Source organism: Macrotis lagotis, chromosome X (assembly GCF_037893015.1).
Source record: "Macrotis lagotis isolate mMagLag1 chromosome X, bilby.v1.9.chrom.fasta, whole genome shotgun sequence".
Classification (NCBI taxonomy): domain Eukaryota; kingdom Metazoa; phylum Chordata; class Mammalia; order Peramelemorphia; family Peramelidae; genus Macrotis; species Macrotis lagotis.
The window spans coordinates 625,785,548-625,806,001 of record NC_133666.1 but is presented as its reverse complement, the minus strand read 5'-3'; the positions used below and the strand labels follow the sequence as shown (position 1 = coordinate 625,806,001).

Genomic DNA, 20,454 nt, shown 5'->3' with positions numbered 1-20,454 from the left:
ACTATTCCATTCCATTGATGTGCCATATTTTGTTATCCCTTCCCCAAAATGGTTTGGTCACTTTCAGTTTTAGGTTATTACAAAAAAAAAAGTTGGTATAAATAAACTTTTATACATATAGCTTCTTTCCCTTTTTCTTTAGGCCTAGTAATGGTATATGTGGTCCAAAAGATATGAATAGTTTATAATTTTGGCGGGGGGCACATTTTCAAACTGTGGAAAGTCTTTTTTTCTTTTTCTTAAACTGAAGGTAATAGTCTTTGGTCTTTGTTTAAACTCCACAGTTCTTTCTTTGGATACAGATGGTATATATTGATCATTGTTCTTTCTGGTCATAATGGTCAATCTAAGAGGTGTGAGGTAGAAATATCTACTTTTTACTAGGTATTTACTAGGTATTGTACTATCTTGGGAGTCTTTATTTCAGGAAGTCCTCATTTCACAATGTCAGTAGATTTTAGCAAAGTATAATGTTAGGCAAAACAGCATTTAATTGGGGTAGTTGGTTCCACTGGACATATTATAAGTGTATGGCCAGTTGGGCAATGTCACAGGATTTCACAACTTTATAATATACTAATGATACTATATGTGATATGGGAGATAGTGCAAAGGCATAGAAAAAAGAAATAACATGTCAGGTGAAAAGAACAGTAATAAGATTAGAATTCATGAAAGGAAATAATACAGTTTGGAAAAGTTGTCTAAAGCCAGATTGTGAAGGGTTTTAGAAGCCCTATTTGATGTTAGCAGCAACAGATCCATTGGATCTTACTTAATAGTAGTGACATGGTCAGATTTATACTTTAGGAAAGAACTTTTGGTCAGCTGTGTGGAGGATACATTAGATCTAAATAAGAGAAACCAATTAGGGCATAATTGCAAGAGTCCAAACAAGAGGTGATCAGAACTTGAACAATAGTAGCAGACACATGGGTAGAAGAAAGAAATGTTGTGAAGGCAGAAAATTTGGCAACTATGTATGTGGGATGATGGAAAATGAGGAGTCATGTAGAGGTGATATGAAGGATAGCGGTCTTAACAGAAAGTAGGGAAATATGGAAGAAGGGAGTGTAAGTCAGAATCTCATTTTAAAAGCAGAAATGAAAACTACATAAACAAAGAAAAAAATTAACACAATTCTGAATTCAAAATTTAAACTGTACCTTCTATTGCCTCTCTGAGAATTGGGCTAAAGGCTTTTCTTTGGATATAAGTAAGCATTTATCCTTCCTACTATCTCTTCTCAACCTGCCTTTAGGCAGTACCAACATACCTGTTTTTGAAAAAATGAGTTGAAGAATAAGGGGACGTCTGGTGACGATTCCTGATCCACGAGGAAGGAAATCCCTGTAAAAGTTGAAATGAAGAGAATTACTCACACATCCGGCTCCTGCTGCAGGATGTTTTGACATCAGGTTATGCAGTCAGTCTCCAATACTTAAGAAATTTCTTTTCAACAAGGCAGTCAATCCCAGCTGGGGAAGGATTACTTCTGGGGGAAAAACCAGTGAAGACTTTGGTCTAAGAGAGGAGCAAATACTGCTGAAGACAAGGCAACCAGACCTGGCTACTGATAGCAAATATGAGATGAATTCCTTTTTCGGTTACTGGAATTAATTCATTTAAGGTGACTCCTGGGAGTAATTTAGGACCTAGTATATGAGTCCATTACAGCATGAACAAGTCCCAGTGCACTTTGCCCAGTCTCTCTCTCAAAGAACACTAGAGTCTAAAAAAGGTCCTTATCTAATTAAGCAGAATGAGTAGTACATGGACTCCACCAACCAAAGTATGAAGAGATAATCAACCAGAAGATAAGTGCTGATCATCATTTTACCAAGCAGAGCAAACTGGGGTGAGTCATAGCAAAAAAGGTCAGACGTCACCCATTCTCAGCTTAAAGAATGAGACTGTGTACACTCCAATTCCAATCCAGTTCCACTGTTCAGCTGGTAACATACCTTTTTTTTGCAAGGCAACCAGGTTAAATGACTTGCCCAAGGTCACATAGCTAGGTAATTATTAAGTATCTGAGGCTGAAATTTGAACTCAGGCCCTCCTGACTCCAGGGCCGGTGCCCTATCCACTGCACCACCTAGCTGCCCCTAGTAACATACTTTTACAGTAAAGACATGATAACTAAGATCAGCAAAGGATATTCTTCATGTTTTCAACTCTTCCTTCAGGCTCAAATAATTAAAATGAATTATCACCTATACACTCTCTCTTAGATCTGTATTTCTACAAGCATTTGCCTCATTTTAGCCCCAGCCTTGCTTATCAACTGAGTCCATCCTACTGGCAGGCATAAAGGTAGTAGTGCACCTGTAGGTGAGGAATCTGATGTTAGAGGACACAACTGCTGAGATCAGAGATCTGGAAGTGAGGGGAGGGGAGAGAGTTGTTTCCTTTTTTTTCTTTTTCTTTTTGGCATGGCAATGGGTTAAGTGACTTGCCCAAGGTCACATAGCCAGGTAATTTTATGTGTCGGAGGTCGGACTGGAACTCACCACCTAGCTACCCCAAAAGAGTTTCTTCCAAGTATTTGAGAGGAAATCTGGAGAAAGAGGAATCATTCCTCAAGTTCACTTCTGTGATGATAATAATGATGTCCTTTTCAGTCAGCTAAGTTCTGAGTCAACACCACCTGGTGCAGGCATCAGAGAAAATCAGTTCAGATATTTAATCAAGTACTTGGAAAGGCAAATTAGCAGTCAACTTAGCATCTTTTTTTTTTTATTAAGCAGTCACTATAGATGACAGAACACCAAGACAATCCTCTAATAGTTACTTATTGGCAAGCTAATTCCAGTCACACATAAGAAATCTCAAGAGTACAGTGTATAGTGGCTCAATAAGATATCCAAGAGGGGCGGCTAGGTGGCGCAGTGGATAGAGCACCGGCCCTGGAGTCAAATCTGAATTCAAATCTGGCCTCAGACATTTAATAATTACCTAGCTGTGTGGCTTGGGCAAGCCACTTAACCCCATAGCCTTGCAAAAATCTTAAAAAAAAAAAAAGACTGAATAAGATGCAAGGGCCTATCAACAGGGTTTAGTAGTGATACAACCTCCAATTAAAAGGCAATTCTTGTGGGCCTTCCAGAGAGGGAAGGAAATCCTTTTATTAGTTTTGGGGTTTTTTTTTTTTGCAAGGCCAATGGGGTTAAGTGGCTTGCCCAAGGCCACACAGCTAGGTAATTATTATGTGTCTGAGGCCGCATTTGAACTCAGGTACTCCTGACTCCAGGGCCAATGCTCTACCCACTGCGCCACCTAGCTGCCCCAGGAAATCATTTTAGATGTTTATTCAAAAAAAAGGAAGCATTTTCTATTTTTATTTTTATTTTTTTAGTTTTTGCAAGGCAATGGGGTTAAGTGGCTTGCCCAAGGCCACACAGCTAGGTAATAACTAAGTGTCTAAGGCCAGATTTGAACGAACTCAGATATTCCTGACTCCAGAGCCGGTGCTCTATCCACTGTGCCACCTAGCCGCCCCAATAGGAAGCATTTTCTCTATCTATTCAGACAAGTCCATTGGGCATTAAAATGATTACCTAGGTTCCAAGAAAAATTTGCTAAAAAAGCACCCCCGCCTATTCAAAGCAGTTCTATAAAAGTTCTATTATATGCAAACTTTTTTTTTTAAGGTTTCTGCAAGGCAATGGGGTTAAGTGGCTTGCCCAAGGCCACACAGCTAAATAATTATTATTAAGTGTCTGAGACCAGATTTGAACTCAGGTACTCCTGACTCCAGGGCCGGTGCTCTATCCACTGTGCCACTAGCTGCCCCTAAAAGTTCTATTATAGACAGAAGGAGATTTAGAAGAATAATCCCATGTGTATTGTGCTCCAATAGCATTTTATCTGATCAAACATGGGGGCGGGCGGTGGCAAAGTCTGACCATATCACATTAAATACAACCATGCCCCAACTCTCATCTTTTTGACATTACAATCATTTCTCAATATGCCTCCTCACCTACCCCAATCAAATTCTCCCTTAAAAAAAAAAAGAACAAGCTAAACAAAACACGCAAAAAAAATCTCAGCTGACAGTGTATATACCATTCTGTGGCATGCCCACCTTCCACAAGATTAGTGAAGATAGGGGCGGCTAGGTGGCACAGTGGGTAAAGCACCGGCCCTGGAGTCAGGAGTACCTGGGTTCAAATCTGGTCTCAGACACTTAATCATTACCTAGCTGTGTGGCCTTGGGCAAGCCACTTAACCCCATTTCCCTTGCAAAAACCTAAAAAAAAAAAAAAAAAAAAAAAAAAAAAAGATTGATTCTGGGAAGGAACTAATCTGTATACTTGTTTAGGAACAGGGGGCAGTCCTTTACCTTTGTCTATAAAACAAGGATAATTTTCCTTCCACTACTTAATAGGGTTGTTGAGAGGAATCAAATGTGACTACAGGTCGCATTCTTGGTAAAGGAATTAGAAATATATACAAATATTTATTTCTTGTGAGACAGGAAAAGTCAGACAAAGTTTAGTTATTGTGCTATTGATTGGAAACATTTGTATGTACTAGAATGTCCCTTTAAATATGGTTTACTCTTCATAGGAGATGGGGGAAAAAGTATATTATTTGAGTTATCCACAACCACATTTCCAGGTTCAAAAAGAAATGTCAATAGAATCACATCTAAGTATGGGAGCCTCATTCATTCTGAAACAAACTCCTAGAGCTTAGGATTTACCTGTATGCAGAGTTAGAATACAAGAGAACCATGGGGAAGTAACAGAGTAGAACTGATAGCTTCCATAAGTATGCACATTTTCAAGTTTGAAATACCTGTACATAAGCAGAACAGAAAAATGAACCTGATTAACCCCAAAGCAGGATAGAAGTCATGATAATCACTGGTAAAAAAAAAAGCCATTCTATCATGTAATGTGTAGAATTTTGTTATATAGTTTAAAAAACCCTGAAGGGTATGAATTCCAATGTATGATTTAATGCAGATTCCTCTTACAATATTCTGCTCTGGATGTATATGTGTAATTACTCTTTTTGAGTAAGTTCTGAATTTTAAAAATAAAAGGAAAAACTGACAGCTCTGATCAAAGCCTTGGGTCCACATTCTGATAATATTTCCTGTAGTTTAACAGACTATAGAAAGTTGTTTGGTTTGAAGGATAAAAACCATAGGAGCAGAAATCAAAATGAGGGAGATAGTCTTTGTGAAGAAAGAGCAAATAGATAAGCTTGGCCAATGAGTCTTATGTCAGAGAATGACTCAGTCTTATATACAGGCAGACACCCAGGCCCTGGGGAACAACCCCTCCTACCAAATCGTGGAGGAAGGAAGTTTCATCACAATCATGCTGCTACTTCAGAAGTTTGTCAGTTGTCATATTCTTGCCCTGTCAGGACTGCATGGTGGCTTGTTTGGGAAGAGGCTTAGAATTGGGAAATTGGTGATGGTATAATAGGAGTCCTACCCTAAGGTCTATCACAAATCTAGAACTGGATGGTTTTTGAGTTTTATGTGGTGTTTACTAATATTGACAGAAGGCCAACAGGTTTTAAGATTTGGAAATTAATCATATTTTAACAGGTATGTACAACTTGCAGCCCATGCTCAAAGTCCATATTTTATTATATTATTACATTTTATTGTTACATTCATTGGTAATAATATTAAATTCTATATTCATCCTTTGACAAGTTTTTGTTGGGCAATGCAGGCCAAAGAGCAAAAGGTTGGAATCCTATGCAAGAGAAAAACTTCTAAATTCCCCTCACAAGGTCTCACCCAGTCTCCACTTAAGTAATGAGGAATTGATTAAAGTTTTCTGAAGTAGAAGCGATAAGAACAATCTTTCTAATGAACTGATGAAAATGGAGATGGGGAAACCAATTAAGAGGGTATTGTAATAGATGATTAGATGCAGAAAAAAAGATGAATGATCAAAAATTTCAAGCCTAGGTGACATAGCATGGTTGTGTCATCAACAGCATGGAAAAATAAAAGAGAACAGAAATGAGTTCAGTTTTAGATATTTTAAATTTGAAGTGTCAGTGGTACATGTAGATAGATATTTAGAAAGCACAGTTTGGATATGTAAGATATGCTAAGAAGAAAGATCAGCAAAGAAGTGAGATCATTGTGAATGTATATAGAGAAGACAATTCTAATGGCAAAAGTCTCACAGGATGCTACACTTAGGGGGTTAAAAGAGAAGCAAAGAGGGCAGCTAGGTGGCGTAGTGGATAAAGCACCAGCCCTGGAGTCAGGAGTACCTGGGTTCAAATCGGGTCTCAGACACTAAATAATTACCTAGCTGTGTGGCCTTGGGCAAGCCACTTAACCCCATTGCCTTGCAAAAACCTAAAAAGAGAAGTAAAGAGTGAGAAAAGTGGGAGAACTTGAAGGATGGAACACTCAACAGTATTAAATTAGGCACAATGTAAAGAAGAATCAAGATCAAGAAAAGGATTATTTATGATCTAAGAAAGAACAATTGTAGTGGTGGTAGGGATGAAGTCAGACTACCTGGGGGTAAGGAAAATGGATGAGTGATGAGATGGGAGCAGATTTATGACTTTATATTAAAAAGGAAGAGATTATGTAACAGTTTGAAGGGGTATAAGGTTGAGTAAAGGGCTTATTTTATTGAGCATGGGAGGATCTGAACTGATTGATAAGAATGGGGTTGACAAATGGAATTAGGTTCTTAGGACTAGAAGGATCTGAAATCATCTAGTTTAATCTCATTTTATAAAAAATAAACACAGAGATAAGTGTCTTGTCTAAAGTCAACACAAGTAGTACAGAAGGAATAAGCTCAAAAGGCACAGAATTCTGGGCATCAACTAATCCAACATTCTCATTTTGGGAAGACAAAAAGAACAGAGACACAGATTGGATTATTGACTTGCCCGAGGTGACATAAGGAGTTAGTGACAGAACTGGGACTAGAACTTTTCTCATTTCTTACCATAATTACATTGTTTAGAGCTGGAATGGAAAGTGAGTCCCAAAGAAGTGAAATGTTGTGCCAAAGGAAACATTACAAATCTTGGGTGGGGCAGGAGAAGGGTCTTCCCATCTTACCCAAGTTGGATAAAGCAGATAATCAGTCACTAGCTCTATTGCACTAATGGAACTATGACCTGCTTCTTTCTAACTCAGGCCAGTTCTCTCCTATTTAGATGTAGGAGGTCCAAGGATGATGGTGCCTCCATCATATTAGAACTAGACTTGGTATTGCAATCTGATGAGCTTTAGCTCCATTGTGTTCAGAGAAAGCTCAAGAGATCTTCCAACTTTTGCATCCCTAGTAGGGGATATTACAAGATTAATTCAAACATCCTCGCTTTGGGACTACCTTAGCCCATACAATATTTTTGTGTGGTGCATATGTTTTTATTTCAAGGATACATTTCATAACTTGACAATTAAGTTTCTTTTGGAATTATTCTATTAGAATAATATTTCCAATATCTACTGCTAGCTTTTCAAATACAGCTCCTATGGAGTCCAAGCAGAAAGGCTTAATCAGCCTTACATATACAAATCTTTCCAATACTTTAACACAGCTATTTTGTACTACGCCCTACCATTCTTCTCCAGACTAAAACAGGTTATTATTTCCTCAACATCCTGGCCTTCTTCCCCTACAAATATTCTTGTTTGATGTCCTTCCTAAAATGTGCTGCCCAGAACTGACTGCTCCAATGTGAGCTGAAATATATCAAGGAACTATTGTTTCCCTAGTTCTGATCACTGTTACTATTAATGAAGCCCTTAGATGGCATTAGTTTTATGATGGTTGTGTCATGTTACATGTTTTAAACAATATTGTAGTTCCTAGGCTTAGAAAACCAGTCTCCAAAAAATTAAAGTTAATAGTCACCCCAAAGACAATGGAGAGGCACATGGTACACAAGAACTGGAACATTAGACTCATGCTGAATTGCTCAGGATTCGAAAGGCAATATATGTCATCACAGATGGATGACTGGGAAAATCCCCCAACATGTAGCAAGAGTGAAAAATAGATAGACTCAAATGCTTCACAAAATGTCAAGACATTTAAAGGAAGGTTCCCCATAATGTTGGATGGGGATCAAAGGTGAAACATGAATAAGGAGTCAAAGAGGACAGATAAAGATGTTTTGTGGGAGTGTATTCAAACTGATGAGCTGGAGAAATTATTCAAATTTATTTTCAATTCTTAATTCTCTCTCTTCTTCCTTTCCCTACTCTTTCCAAAGAGAAAAACAAAACCCATTATAAGTTATTATGCAAAACAAATTCCCATATTAGACTAAAGCTTCCCTTAATCTACCCTCCACTCTTCTCCTTTTCCCTCCTATTTACCAGAAGATAAATTTCTGTACCCAATTGTTTGTGCACTGTGCACTTCTCTTCTATGATCAGTTCAGATGAGAGAAAAATTCAAATTGCTACCTGCTATTCCCCAAAGTCCCCTTTTGTGGCATAAAATTCTTTGTGTGTGTATATATATATATATATATATATATATATATACACACACACACACACACACACACACACACATAATATACTGGGATTGAAAGAAAGGAGAGGTAGAATAGGCTAAGATATTTCATGTAAAAGACTCAATAGCTTTTGCAATGGTATGGAAGGGAGGAAGGTGAGGGGGAATGAGGGAGCCTTCATTCATTCAGAGAGAAAATAGCATACACACTCAACAGGGTATAGAAATCTTGAAGAAAAAGGAGAAGGGGGACAGGAGGAGGGGAGGCAGAGTGATAGAGGAGAGGGTAGATCATAGGATAGGATAGTCAGATATAACACATTTTCTTTTTTACTTTTTGCAAGATGGTGGGATTGGGTGGCCTGTCCAGGACCACGGGGCCAGGTGGTTGCTGGGTCTCGGGGGTGGGATGTAGGCTTGGGGCCTCTCGGTCCCAGGGCCAGTGCTCTGCCTGCTGTGCCACTCGGCTACCCTACAGCACATTTTAGAAGAGAAACAGTGAAAGGAGAGAGAAGATATAATAGATGGTAGTGTGGAGAGGAATGGATAGAAGGAATTACAATCAGCTACAGCAACTGTGGAAAAATATGCAAGTAACTTTTAAGATAGACTAATGATAAAGAATGTGATCCATCTGAGACGACGTTGCCTTCTGGCATATCATATTCCAAGCCCTATGAGCCCTTAGTGTGGATGCTGCCAAAGCCTGTGTAATCTTGACTGCAGCTCCACAGCATTTGAATTGTGTCCTTCTGGCTGCTTGTAATATTTTCTCTTTGACTTGGGAGTTCTGGAACTTGGCTATAATATTCTTGAGGGGTTGGGTTTTTTTAATCTCTTTCTGGAAGAGATCAGTGGATTCTCTCAATTTCTATTTTACCCTCTGCTTCTAGCTTATAGAGCAATTTTCTTGTAGAAATTCTTTAAAAATGAGGTCAAGGCTCTTTTCCTGATCATGACTTTCAGGTAACCCAATAATTTTTAAATTATCTCTCCTAGATCTGTTTTTCCATATCAATTGTTTTTTTTCAATGAGATATTTCTCATTTTCTTCTAGTTCTTCATTATTTTGGTATTGAATTATTGTATCTTGATTTCTCGCCAAGTCATCAGTGTCCTTTAGCTCCATTCTACATTTGAGGGATTGTTTTCCTCAGAGAGCTTTCTTATCCCTTTTTCTATCTGGTCAATTCTGCTTTTTAAAGCATTCTTCTCCCCATTAACTTTTTTTTTTTAACATTTTTTTCAAAACAGTGGGGTTAAGCGGCTTGCCCAAGGCCACATGGCTAGGTAATTATTAAGTGTCTGAGGTCGGATTTGAACCCAGGCACTCCTGACTCCAAGGCTGATGCTCTATCCACTGTGCCACCTAGCCACCCCCTAAACTAGTTTTTAATATGTTATTTTCTTCAGCATTTTTTTGGATCACCTTGATTAAGCTGACTTTGTTTTCATGTTTTTCCTGCATCTCCTTCATTTTTCTTCCCAATTTTTCCTCTACCTCCCTTACTTGATTTTCAAAATCTTTTTTGAGCTCTGTCATAGCCTGAGCCCAATTTCTCTATTTCTTCGAGGCTTTAGATGCAGAAGCTTGGACTTTCTCATCTTCAGAGTGTGTGCTTTGGTCCTCCATGGGACCAAAGTAATTGTCTATAGTCAGGTTCCCCCCCCCCCTCATTTTCCTAGTCTGTGCCTGGTTTGGGGGTGCTTCCTGATCTTTTGGGTATTATTGGGACACCCCTGCAAGGACCTCAGTTTCTTCAAAGTCTTATGGGAGGCTCTGACTATTCTCCTGGTCTGTGGATGACTACACGCACATTCCTCTGCCCCGGGACTGTTGAGGGGGGGTCCCTGCTCTATGAGGACCCCAAACTGCAACCAGGGTCTGAATATGGTCAAAGCCCCAGAGTCCTGTCCCAGGGACAGAGGATAGGCCTCAACAATCTCCACTCCTTTACTTTCCACGGCCTGAGTGCTCAGGGAGCAGCTGCTGGGCCAGCTCCCTGCCAGGTGGCTCTGTGGGTCTGCTTCCGTTTCCTGGGATCTGGGCTGTGCTGAGGGCCATGGCTGAGGGCCACGCTGGCCTGGTCTTTGTGCTTGCTCTGGCAGAGGTCATCCTGCTGATCTTGCAAGTTGTGTTTGGTGCTCCCTGGGGTGGCAGGTCAGGAAATTGCTTCTGCTGCCAGGAACCAGGGCTCCCAGGGCTCTCAGGCGCCCTAGGGCTGTTCCCGGAAAGCTGAAGCTCCTTTGCTCTGGCATGCTTCCACCCCTTCAACCCCATGGAACAGAGCCTTCCCACTATTTTCTAGGTTACCTTGGGCTGGATCTTTCTGTGGGTTCTGTCTCTTGAAAATTTAGAGTCATAATTTTAAGGTTTTTGAAATATTTTGGAGAGAGCTCCTAAGAAAGGCTGTTCTCCTGCTGCCATCTAGACTCCATCCCCATCTTGGTTCCACCCCCATTTGGTTTTTAAAATCATTAAAAAAATGTTTTATTGTTGTTGAAATCTTGCTTTAACTCAGAACTCTAGGAATTCCTGTTGGGCTTCTGTTCAAGCTACATTTTTCTTGATTTTGCTCACAGATGTTTTTAAATAATTTTCTTCTGATTTTTCTACCTTGAGCTTTCCTCTCTTTTTATGGTAGGAACTTTGTTTATTCATTCTTCTAACCTGCTCCTTTAGACCATGTGAGGGTCAGTTGGTTTGTCCTTTGTTGGGAACTTCAGTAGATTGCTATTAAATGTAACCAAGATGATAGTCTCAGTAAATTGAGACTAAATTACCAACTTCTGGGGCTCTCACCCACCATAGGCTTACACACTGGGCTCAGGTTTAGAAATGTACACTGGTGTTGTGCTTTTGAATTTTTTCTCTGCTCAGTACACAGGTCTTTCTCTCTGACCACTTCTCTCCACTCCTACATCTGTGACCTGGAGCTACATAATGAACAAAAGAAACGCTATATGACACTCCTTCTTGCACCCAGTGTGTTCAAGAATCCCCTGGGATCTCTCTCTTACCTAGTTCTTCCTACCTGATGATCTTTCTCAGCTGTCTTTCAGGTGCTGGGATGCTTCCTTTTATGAGCATTCCCTAGCCAAACCCTGAACTGAAAAAAAAAATTACTATTTTTTTTGGCTTTCTTTGGTCTGAGGCACTAATATTTCAAGGGTATTGGGTAAACTAAGTCAAATTGCTTCCTTTTATACCTCTATCTTGACCCTTAATCCACTTTATCTTAATTATATACAACCCACTTAAATTAATTTTCCTACTCAGCCTCAATTCATCCACAAAATGAAAATTATCTTTTATCCAATCACTGATAAAATATACAACAAAAATAAATCTAAAAAAATTTCCTGAAATATTTCCATGGGAATTTCCTTCCAAAGTGATAGTAATCCACTAACCTTGACTTTGGTGTTCCAAATCTACCTAAGTATAATAAGTACTTCCTTTCTTTGTTAGATTATCTCCCTGAAATTGAATCAAACTGATTCCACTTTGAGCTTCTTTGGAAAGAGCGGAAGAGAAGACTTTAGCAGAAAAAGAAGGAAATTCTATTGACAAATTGGATTAATGAAAGAGGTCAGAGACTGAATTTAGGGAGAAAAAAACGGCAAATATTTGGCAGAAATTAAGGCAAATTTGAAGAACACTCCTAGTCCAGATAAAAACCGAAATATCAGAATCAAAGAGGGGGTGGCTAAGGTGGCACAGTGGATAGAGCACTGGCCCTGGAGTCAGGAGTACCCTGAGTTCAAATCCGGCCTCGGACACTCAATAATTACCTAGCTGTGTGGCCTTGGGCAAGCCACTTAACCCCATTGCCATGCAAAAACCTAAAAACAAAACAAAACAACAACAACAAAAAAGAATCAAAGAGAAAACAGTTGTTAAGAAAAAAAGGCAAGGTAAAAGAATAATTAGAGAATTAAGCTAATTAATTTGATGTTTAGGTAAACAGAGCAAATTGGTGAAATTGAAGGTTGGTAAAAGGCTGAAGAAGTGGCTATGGCATTATGGAGAGAAAAGAAAGGAATAAGTTTAGTTATTATATGCTAACTGGCGGTAAAAGTTTTAACTAGGTACTTAGGACAAGTCCAAAAATCACAACCAGGATGAGATTAGAGGAAATTTTACAGTGCTCTGTATTGTGTCTCAATTTTTGTACTTATGCCTCAGATGAGTGGTGGTTATTCCAAAAATAGGTTGATCCCCATCTTGAAGAAGCTGAAGGGAATCAAAAAACACTTCTCTACAGTTCAGGATGTAAAGGAGAATGAAGTATGCTTTTTTTTTTTTAGGTAGTGTGAAGACAGAAGTGGTATAGGTAGTGTAGGAGATATAGCACTGGGCTTGGAATCAGGAAGACTCATCTTTTTGAGTACAAATAGAGCCTTGGATACTTATTAGTTGTGTGACCCTGGGTAAGCCACTTAATCATGTTTGCCTCAGTTTCCTCATCTGTAAAATGAGCTAGAAGAGATGGCAAATCAGTATCTCTGCCAAGAAAACTCAAAAATGGTTTACTGAAAGGCAGACATAATTGAAATGATTCACCAACAAAGGAAAGGTTTTAATGGGAAAAAGGGAGTATTCTGAGGGAGAAGAGATGACTCTTTTCAGGATGATGCATAATGGAAGTGTTCAAAAGAAAAAAAAGGGAAAGAAAAGAGAAGTTGTACGGTTAGAACTTAAGCTATATTTGAGGGCTCTTCCCTGGCAGCTCCTCAGTGGAGAGGGACTGCTGTGAGTCACTGATGGTGAAAGGGCAGCTGTCTTATGTCAAACATGGTTACTACATGGCTGAGTACAGTTTCTTTTTTGTGTTGATTTGTTCCTGATTTTAGGTAAATGAGTATCCTAAGGCAACTGATTTGGTTACTTCTAAGGTCAGAATAGTAAGTCATCAATGCCACTGGAGAGGTAGTGGCCATTACAGAGAACAATCTGAGGACAGAAGCTTCAGGAACCTTCAATCAGCATGGCAGAAAGGCTACCCTGAAAGGGAAGCATAGGAAGATTTCACAAAGAAAAGGACTGCTGGGGCCAGATTTGAGTGGGGGAAGAGAGATGGGAGAGGTCCTTGTGGACATAAGTGTCTCTGACACATGCGCCTCATTCTCATTATACTTCAACTTTGAGCCCAGGTCTCCCAAGGGGAGTGTGCTTTTGGGTTGAAGGGAATTTTTAAAATTACCGTGATCATCTCAGTAAGTACCCTTTTCTAAAAAGTTAAAAACAAACATATTTGAAGCTGTTGGTTATTCTGAGGAAGAAGCAACTTGTCCTTCAAAGAATAATAGGGTAGAGCCACAGAAGTAATCACCAAGAGATCATTCACTAAAGGTCAGAGAGGGAAGAGCATAATAGTAAATTGAGGTTTTCCTGCTCAGCACACTGAAGTACCAGTGGACCTGATAATAACTGTAGAAGAATCTGTCATCTTCCTGGGGCATGTATCTAAGAGGCAATGAGAATATCCCAAGATTTAGCAAAGAGGTGACAACTGTCAACTTCTGAAAATTCACGTAGGCACCACTGACACTTCCAGAAGGAAATACGAGTAAGTACTGCCAAGAGTAATAAAGTCATGGAGGCACTAGTTGTGTAAACTAATTTGGGACGTTAACAGCTAGTTGGCTAACAAGGTGGTGTCTGGGAGTGGGAGCCTATAATACAAGGACAGCTTCCTAGTTTGAGATGGGAGTACATCTAACAAAGGTAGTAAGAATCATATACACCATGACATGACTTGCACAGTTATGTTTTTTACAGTGAGGAGAATGTTGTGCAAAGACATCCTTCTCACTTGCCTTTACCAGAACCTTTCCATCCCTTGGCTTGATTCAATGGGAAACAGGACTATTGGTGATGATCTAGCTGCTGTGGGAATCTCTTGGTCATAAAGAGGGATTTAAGCTAAAATGTATGGGAGAAAGAAAAGACTGCCTATGTATACTAACCCCAAGACATAAAGAATACAAAGATGGGGCAGCTAGGTGGCACAGTGGCTAGAGCACCAGTCCTGGAGTCAGTAGGATCTGAATTCAAATGTGGCCTCAGACACTTAATAATTGCCTAGCTGTGTGACCTTGGGCAAGTCATTTAACCCCACTGCCTTAATTAAAAAAAAAAGAAGGCCCAGAGCAGCTGAGACATCCAAAAATTCACAAGAGATAAAATTTTCCAAGAAAGTTGGTATTGAAACTCACATAATTCTACAGAAAATCTTACATTTAGACAAAAAGAGAAAATGAACATCTTGGGAATTACTTTAAACTTGATTGAATGAAACACATGTCCTAACCATAGATATAATTTATTTAAAAGAAACAGGTTAAGTAAAAGGGAAATGGGGGATTGGGGGGAGAGGAAACATTGTATATTTGGCAGGTAGAGTCAGGAAAATTCAGGACCTAGAGGGGAAAAGTAACAAAGAGAATATTTGAATGAAAGTCAAAGGAAGAAGAAGCACAATTGGCAGAGAGAAAGAGGAAATAGTCTAGACAAGTTTGAGAAACAGATTACAAGGCTGTCACAAAAGCATAACATATAAATGACAGAAATTTCAATTATTTAGACATTACAATAATAATGATAATAAAAGCTAGCAATTACACAGTTCTTTCACATTTGTGCTGAATTTTACAAATATCTTCTTGGGAGGTAGGGTGCTATTATCCCCATTTTACAGATGAAGAAATAGTTCCATAGTTGAGTAACATTGACTTGCTCAAGTCAATGTCTTGAGGCTGAATTTGAACCAAGGTCATCATGATTCCTAGTACAGCACCTTATTCCTTGTGTGATCAAGCTCCAGCTGCTTAAACTCAGTTTCTGCCAAAAGTAAAATAGCTAATAATTTTCTGACTTTCCTTCATTATAAATTCATCCTTCAAAAGGAGGGAGGAACTATCAAGGGGAAATTCTATTCTGTATTTAATTCTTACTAACAGAGAGAAACTAGTTGCTGAGGTGGGAATAATGGGAATACTGGGCATAGATGACCATTCCATTCTAGAGTTTGTTAAGAGGATCAAACATTTGGACATAGTAAGATTTCAGGAAAACAAACTTCACAAGTTTCAGACAAAAAATTGACAGAAACCAATGAAATAAAGTTTTCAGATAAAGTCAAAGGCAGCCTACCTAGGAGGGATGAAAAATAGTCAAGAATGAAATTCTGAAGTCATGAGACAATTTCAATATGGAAGAAAAATAGGCTTTTTCTGAAGAGGCTGGTGTGGACATACCTGACAACTTAAGGTGTTTTTTTTAATTTTAGATTTTTTGGTTACCTTTTTTTTGGGGGGGGGACAATTAGGGGCAAGAGACTGGTCCAGGGTCACATAAGTAGTATCTAAGACCAAATCTGAACTTGGATCCTCCTGACTCCTGGGTCAGTGCTCTATCTACTGTACCTAGTGCCCCATGGTTACATTTTATGATCTAGATTGCCCCCTTCTCCCTCACCCCCTGCACGAGAGGGCCACCATCACCTTAGGTTTTTAAAGAGAAATGTATATAAGACAGAACCCCAGGCAGGTAACAGAAAATGAATATGCATATGGGATTCACATGTAAAAATATTATTCAAAAAGAAGAAAATCAGAATGCAATGAGGCTATTCCAAAGGAAGCTGTGGAAAACAAAAATGTGGTTTTTGTTTGATATTTTTTAAAGTTATATAGAGAAGGGGTGGCTAGGTTGTGCAGTGGATAGAGCACTGGTCCTGGAGTCAGGAGTATCTGAGTTCAAATCCGGCCTAGCTATGTGGCCTTGGGCAAACCACTTAACCCCATTGCCTTGCAAAAAAAAAAAAAGCCAAAAAAAAGTTATATAGAGAAAAAGGAGACTAGCTGACTAGAGAGAAAACAGAACAGCTTAACTATCCATTGTTTTTGTTTTTCAGTGTAAAGGAGAATAAACTTTATAGTGGAAATCACAGAACAAAATTTGACTCCCAGGGAGTTGATAACCAAGGATAAATAGAGAGAGTCTGGGGGCAGCCAAGTGGTGCAGTGAACAGAGCAAACAGCTGTGTGGACTTAAACAAGTCACTTAACCCCACTGCCTTGCAAAAATCAACCCCCCCCAAAAAAAAGATAGCTAAAGAGCACCTCTATCTACATTTAGAGAATTTGAACTACCAGGCCTAGATGAACTATATATTTAGATCCTGAAAGACCTGGCAGCTATAACTGCTGAGCCATTCTCAGTGAAGGGAAAAAGAGAGGTATGACAATGGAAAATCTTATCCTAGCTTTAAATTCCTATAGAACCTCTTAGAAGAGATTATTAAAAAACTAGTTGGCAAACATCTAGAGACAGAAGTGGTGATTACAAAGAGCCAGCTGGCTTCAACGAGAACAGGTTATGCCTGACTAACCTCATTGACTTTTCTGATAAAAATACTAAACAAATAGATAAGGAGAATTTTATTGATAGTTATCTACATTTTTATAAGAGCACATGACAAAGTATTACATAGTACTCTTTAAAAAAGTTTTTAATGTATTTTTATATCACTAGCTTCCTCCAGTTTCCTTTCCCATCCCAGAGAACAAATACCATTTTTAAAGACAAAAGAAAAAACTACAAATCAATATAACTGATCAATATGTTGAAAAAAAATCTAAGATATATGCAATGCAGATCCTTATGGATTACTCACCTCTTCTTTTGAACTATATTACTTGTTTTTTATAATTTTGCAATATTTACTTTTGATTTTTTTTTTTTTAGTGATTGTTCTATTTAAGTTTTTATTGTCATTGTACATATTCTATCCTTGGCTCTGCTTACTTCACTTTGCATCAATTCATGGAGATTTCCATGTTTCTCTGTATTTGTCACATGAATCATTTCTTAGAGTATAGTAATTTAGCCAATTCCCTAATCAATGAGAATCCACTTTGTTTCCAACTCTTTGCTATCACAAAAAGATTGTGCTCTAAATATTTTGGTATATTTCTTCCCATCAATGGTCTCTTTAAAGGAAAAACCTAGTAATGGAATCTCTGGGTCAAAGTGTATGGATATTTTAGTAATATGCATTTGCTTTCCAAAATAGTTGTGCTGATTCACTCTGCAAAGAATTCACTAGTGTACTATATCCCTACAAACCTTACAGTACTGACTATTCCTATTTCTTGTCATCTACAATTTGCAGAGTGTGAGATGAAATTTCTGGGTTGTTTTGATTTGCATTTCTCTTATTATTATTAGTGATTTGGAAACATTTTCATATGGATTTTAATAGTTTGCAATTCTTTTGAGAATTGCTTATTCATATCCTTTTACCACCATCTAATGGGGAATATTTTTTGTTTTACATATACATGCATACACTAATTGTTTATAGTGGGGAAGGAACCCTTATCAGAGAAATCTGATATAAAGATCCCCCCATTTTACTACTTCCCTTCTTATTCTGAGTGCATTAATTATGTTTATACTATAGAAGCTTTTCAGCTTCATAATTAAGATTTTTTAAAATCTTTTGTAACTGGCTTTATTCTTTATCTCCTAGCCATAGCTGTTAAAAAAATATAATCTGCTTTTCTTCTAATTTTTAATAGTATTATCTTATTTACATTTATTCCTGTTGAATTTCAAAAGATGAAATTCAACAGGAATAAATGTAAATGCTTGCATTTAGATACTGAAACAAAAATGAATTTGACAAATGAAACGGGAGGCATAAGACAGTGGTATATGTCTGAAAAAGATCTGATGGTTTTAATGGATTTCAAGCTCACTGAGTCACCAGCATGAAGTAGCAGTCAAAAAATCTCATTTGATCTTGGACTACATGGATAGGAGTACAGTTTGCAGAAAAAAGGGGAGATTATAATCCCACCCTACTTTGCTTACATTAGATTTAGATCAGTTTTGAGCATCAAGGTTTAAAAAAAGACAACATTCCACAAGTGGGAAAACATCTTATAAGAGAGGAACCAGATGGGCAGCTAGATGGTGCAGTGGATTGAGCATCAGCCCTAGTGTCACAAGTACCTGAGTTCAAATCCAGCCTCAGACACTTAATAATTACCTAGCTGTGTGGCTTTGGGCAAGCCACTTAACCCCATTGCCTTGAAAAAACTAAAAAAAAAGAAAAAAAAAACACCTAAAAAAAAAGAGAGGAACCAGAATAGTGACAAGTCTTGAGGATATGTCATATGAAGACAGGTTGAAAGAAATGGGCCTATTTAGTTTGATGCTTGTCCTTCATTCTTGTGTAAGACCAAAACATCAGGGAGATGATGCCATGAGACAAGCAAAAAAGATTTGAGTGAAGAAGTGCTGTGTCCATTGTCAGATATGAATCAGGATGACTTAAGATAGCCTTGGATTAGAGGTGATCATGGATAAGTGACTTGCCTTGGGTCACATAGCTAGTATGTGTCTGAGATCGGTCTGAATTCAGGTCCTCCTGACTTCTGGGCTGGCACTGTAGCCACTGCTATAGAGCTGCCCCCAAGAGATGACTTCAGGAAATGTGCTAGCCTAAGAGCTTTTGGATAGAGAGGAGAGATTGGACTGATTCTCTCTGGCCCCTGAGGGCAGAACAAGAACAAAGTTGCAAAGAGGCAATTTAAATATGATGTCAGAGAACTCTTTCCTGTTAACAATCAGAACTGATCCAAAGTAGAACAGGTTGCTTCAAGAGGTGAGGTCTTCCTCCTCTAGGATGTCTTCAAGCAGAGACAACATTATTGGATGCCTTTTGTTTGGGAACTGGTCTAGATGGCAACTGAAGTTTCTTCCAACTGCAGAATTTTGTGATACCTTATATCACAGGACAGTCAAATCAGAAACCAAGTTCATGTATGTTCAGGGTCTTTAAACCACACCCAGGAAAATTTAGAAGCCCAGATAGTTTTTTTCTGTCTCAGATATGAGAGCCCATGTAAGAAGAGGAAGTGGGCTAAGAGGAGGAAGTAGGAGCCTACTAATAAGTTTGCTGACAATGGATGCCATCCCCACCTTTTCCTCCCACTGAGTAATGGTACAGGATCATCTTCCAACCAGATGTTTCAGAACAGTTCTTTCCCCACTTTCAAAATATTCCAAATAATGACATTTTAAACCAATAACAAGTATCTGTATCCCTAATCTTTTACTGTTAAAGCTTCCTTAGAAGATCATAGATTTGGAGTAGGGCAGGGCCTTTAGAGGCCATGTAGGTCAAATTTTAAGAATGTACCTCACTCCCTCTCTCCTGCCACCCATTTTATAGATAAAGTACTGAGGCCCAGAGAGGTTAAGGGTTTTGCTCAGGATTACATAGGTAGTGAGAAATCAAAGAGTTATCTGAACCCAGGTCTTCTGCCACCATAATCAATGCCTCTTCCAATTTACCACAATGCTTCAAAAAGCAGTAGTAATGGCTCAGGTCAGGGATGACTTCTTGTCCCCAAGACTTCAGAAAACCTGTGTGGTTCTACAGTACCCTCCCAACTCCCACTCTATGCCTCCACCCCTCATCCCACATGGCACACACAACAATGGTGAAGGCAGTCCTATGGTACTTCTGATCTCAGACACACAAGGCCTTTGTGTGACTGATAGATTGAGTTTTCTTCTAGAACCTTGTCTCTTATGAAACATCTGGCTTGGGCATGGATTGTTCTTAGTTTAGTGCTGCACTCAAGAGTAGACCAAGGTCCACCGCAGACAGCCCCCTTCATCTGGATGGAGTCAGAAGAGCTCAGTTCCAACATGGCCTCAGTTACTTCACTAGCTGTGTGACTGTGGGCCAGTCACTTCAACTCTGTCAGCCTCAGTCTTCTTATCTGTAAAATGAGGATAGTAATAATATCACTTCCCAGAGTTGTTGTGAGGATGAAAGGAGATACTATTTATAAAATGCTTAGTGTGTTTGGCAAACAGAAAAATTCCTGCCTTCCTTCCTTCCTCCTTCCCTTCTTTCTGAAGAATTTTGAATACATCACTTCC

At 38.8% G+C, this 20,454-nt stretch overlaps 1 protein-coding gene across 10 annotated transcripts in view; it reads right to left on the bottom strand.

Annotated features, from left to right (window-relative positions):
- The window catches only part of DNM2 (dynamin 2), an 85,567-nt gene that overhangs the window by 50,294 nt on the left and 14,819 nt on the right, over nt 1-20,454 (bottom strand). For all 10 annotated transcript variants that reach the window (XM_074203405.1, XM_074203398.1, XM_074203400.1 and 7 more), the window contains exon 2: nt 1,277-1,350. In XM_074203405.1, coding sequence (XP_074059506.1) covers nt 1,277-1,350 — 74 coding nt within the window. The remainder of the gene's footprint in view (nt 1-1,276; nt 1,351-20,454) is intronic.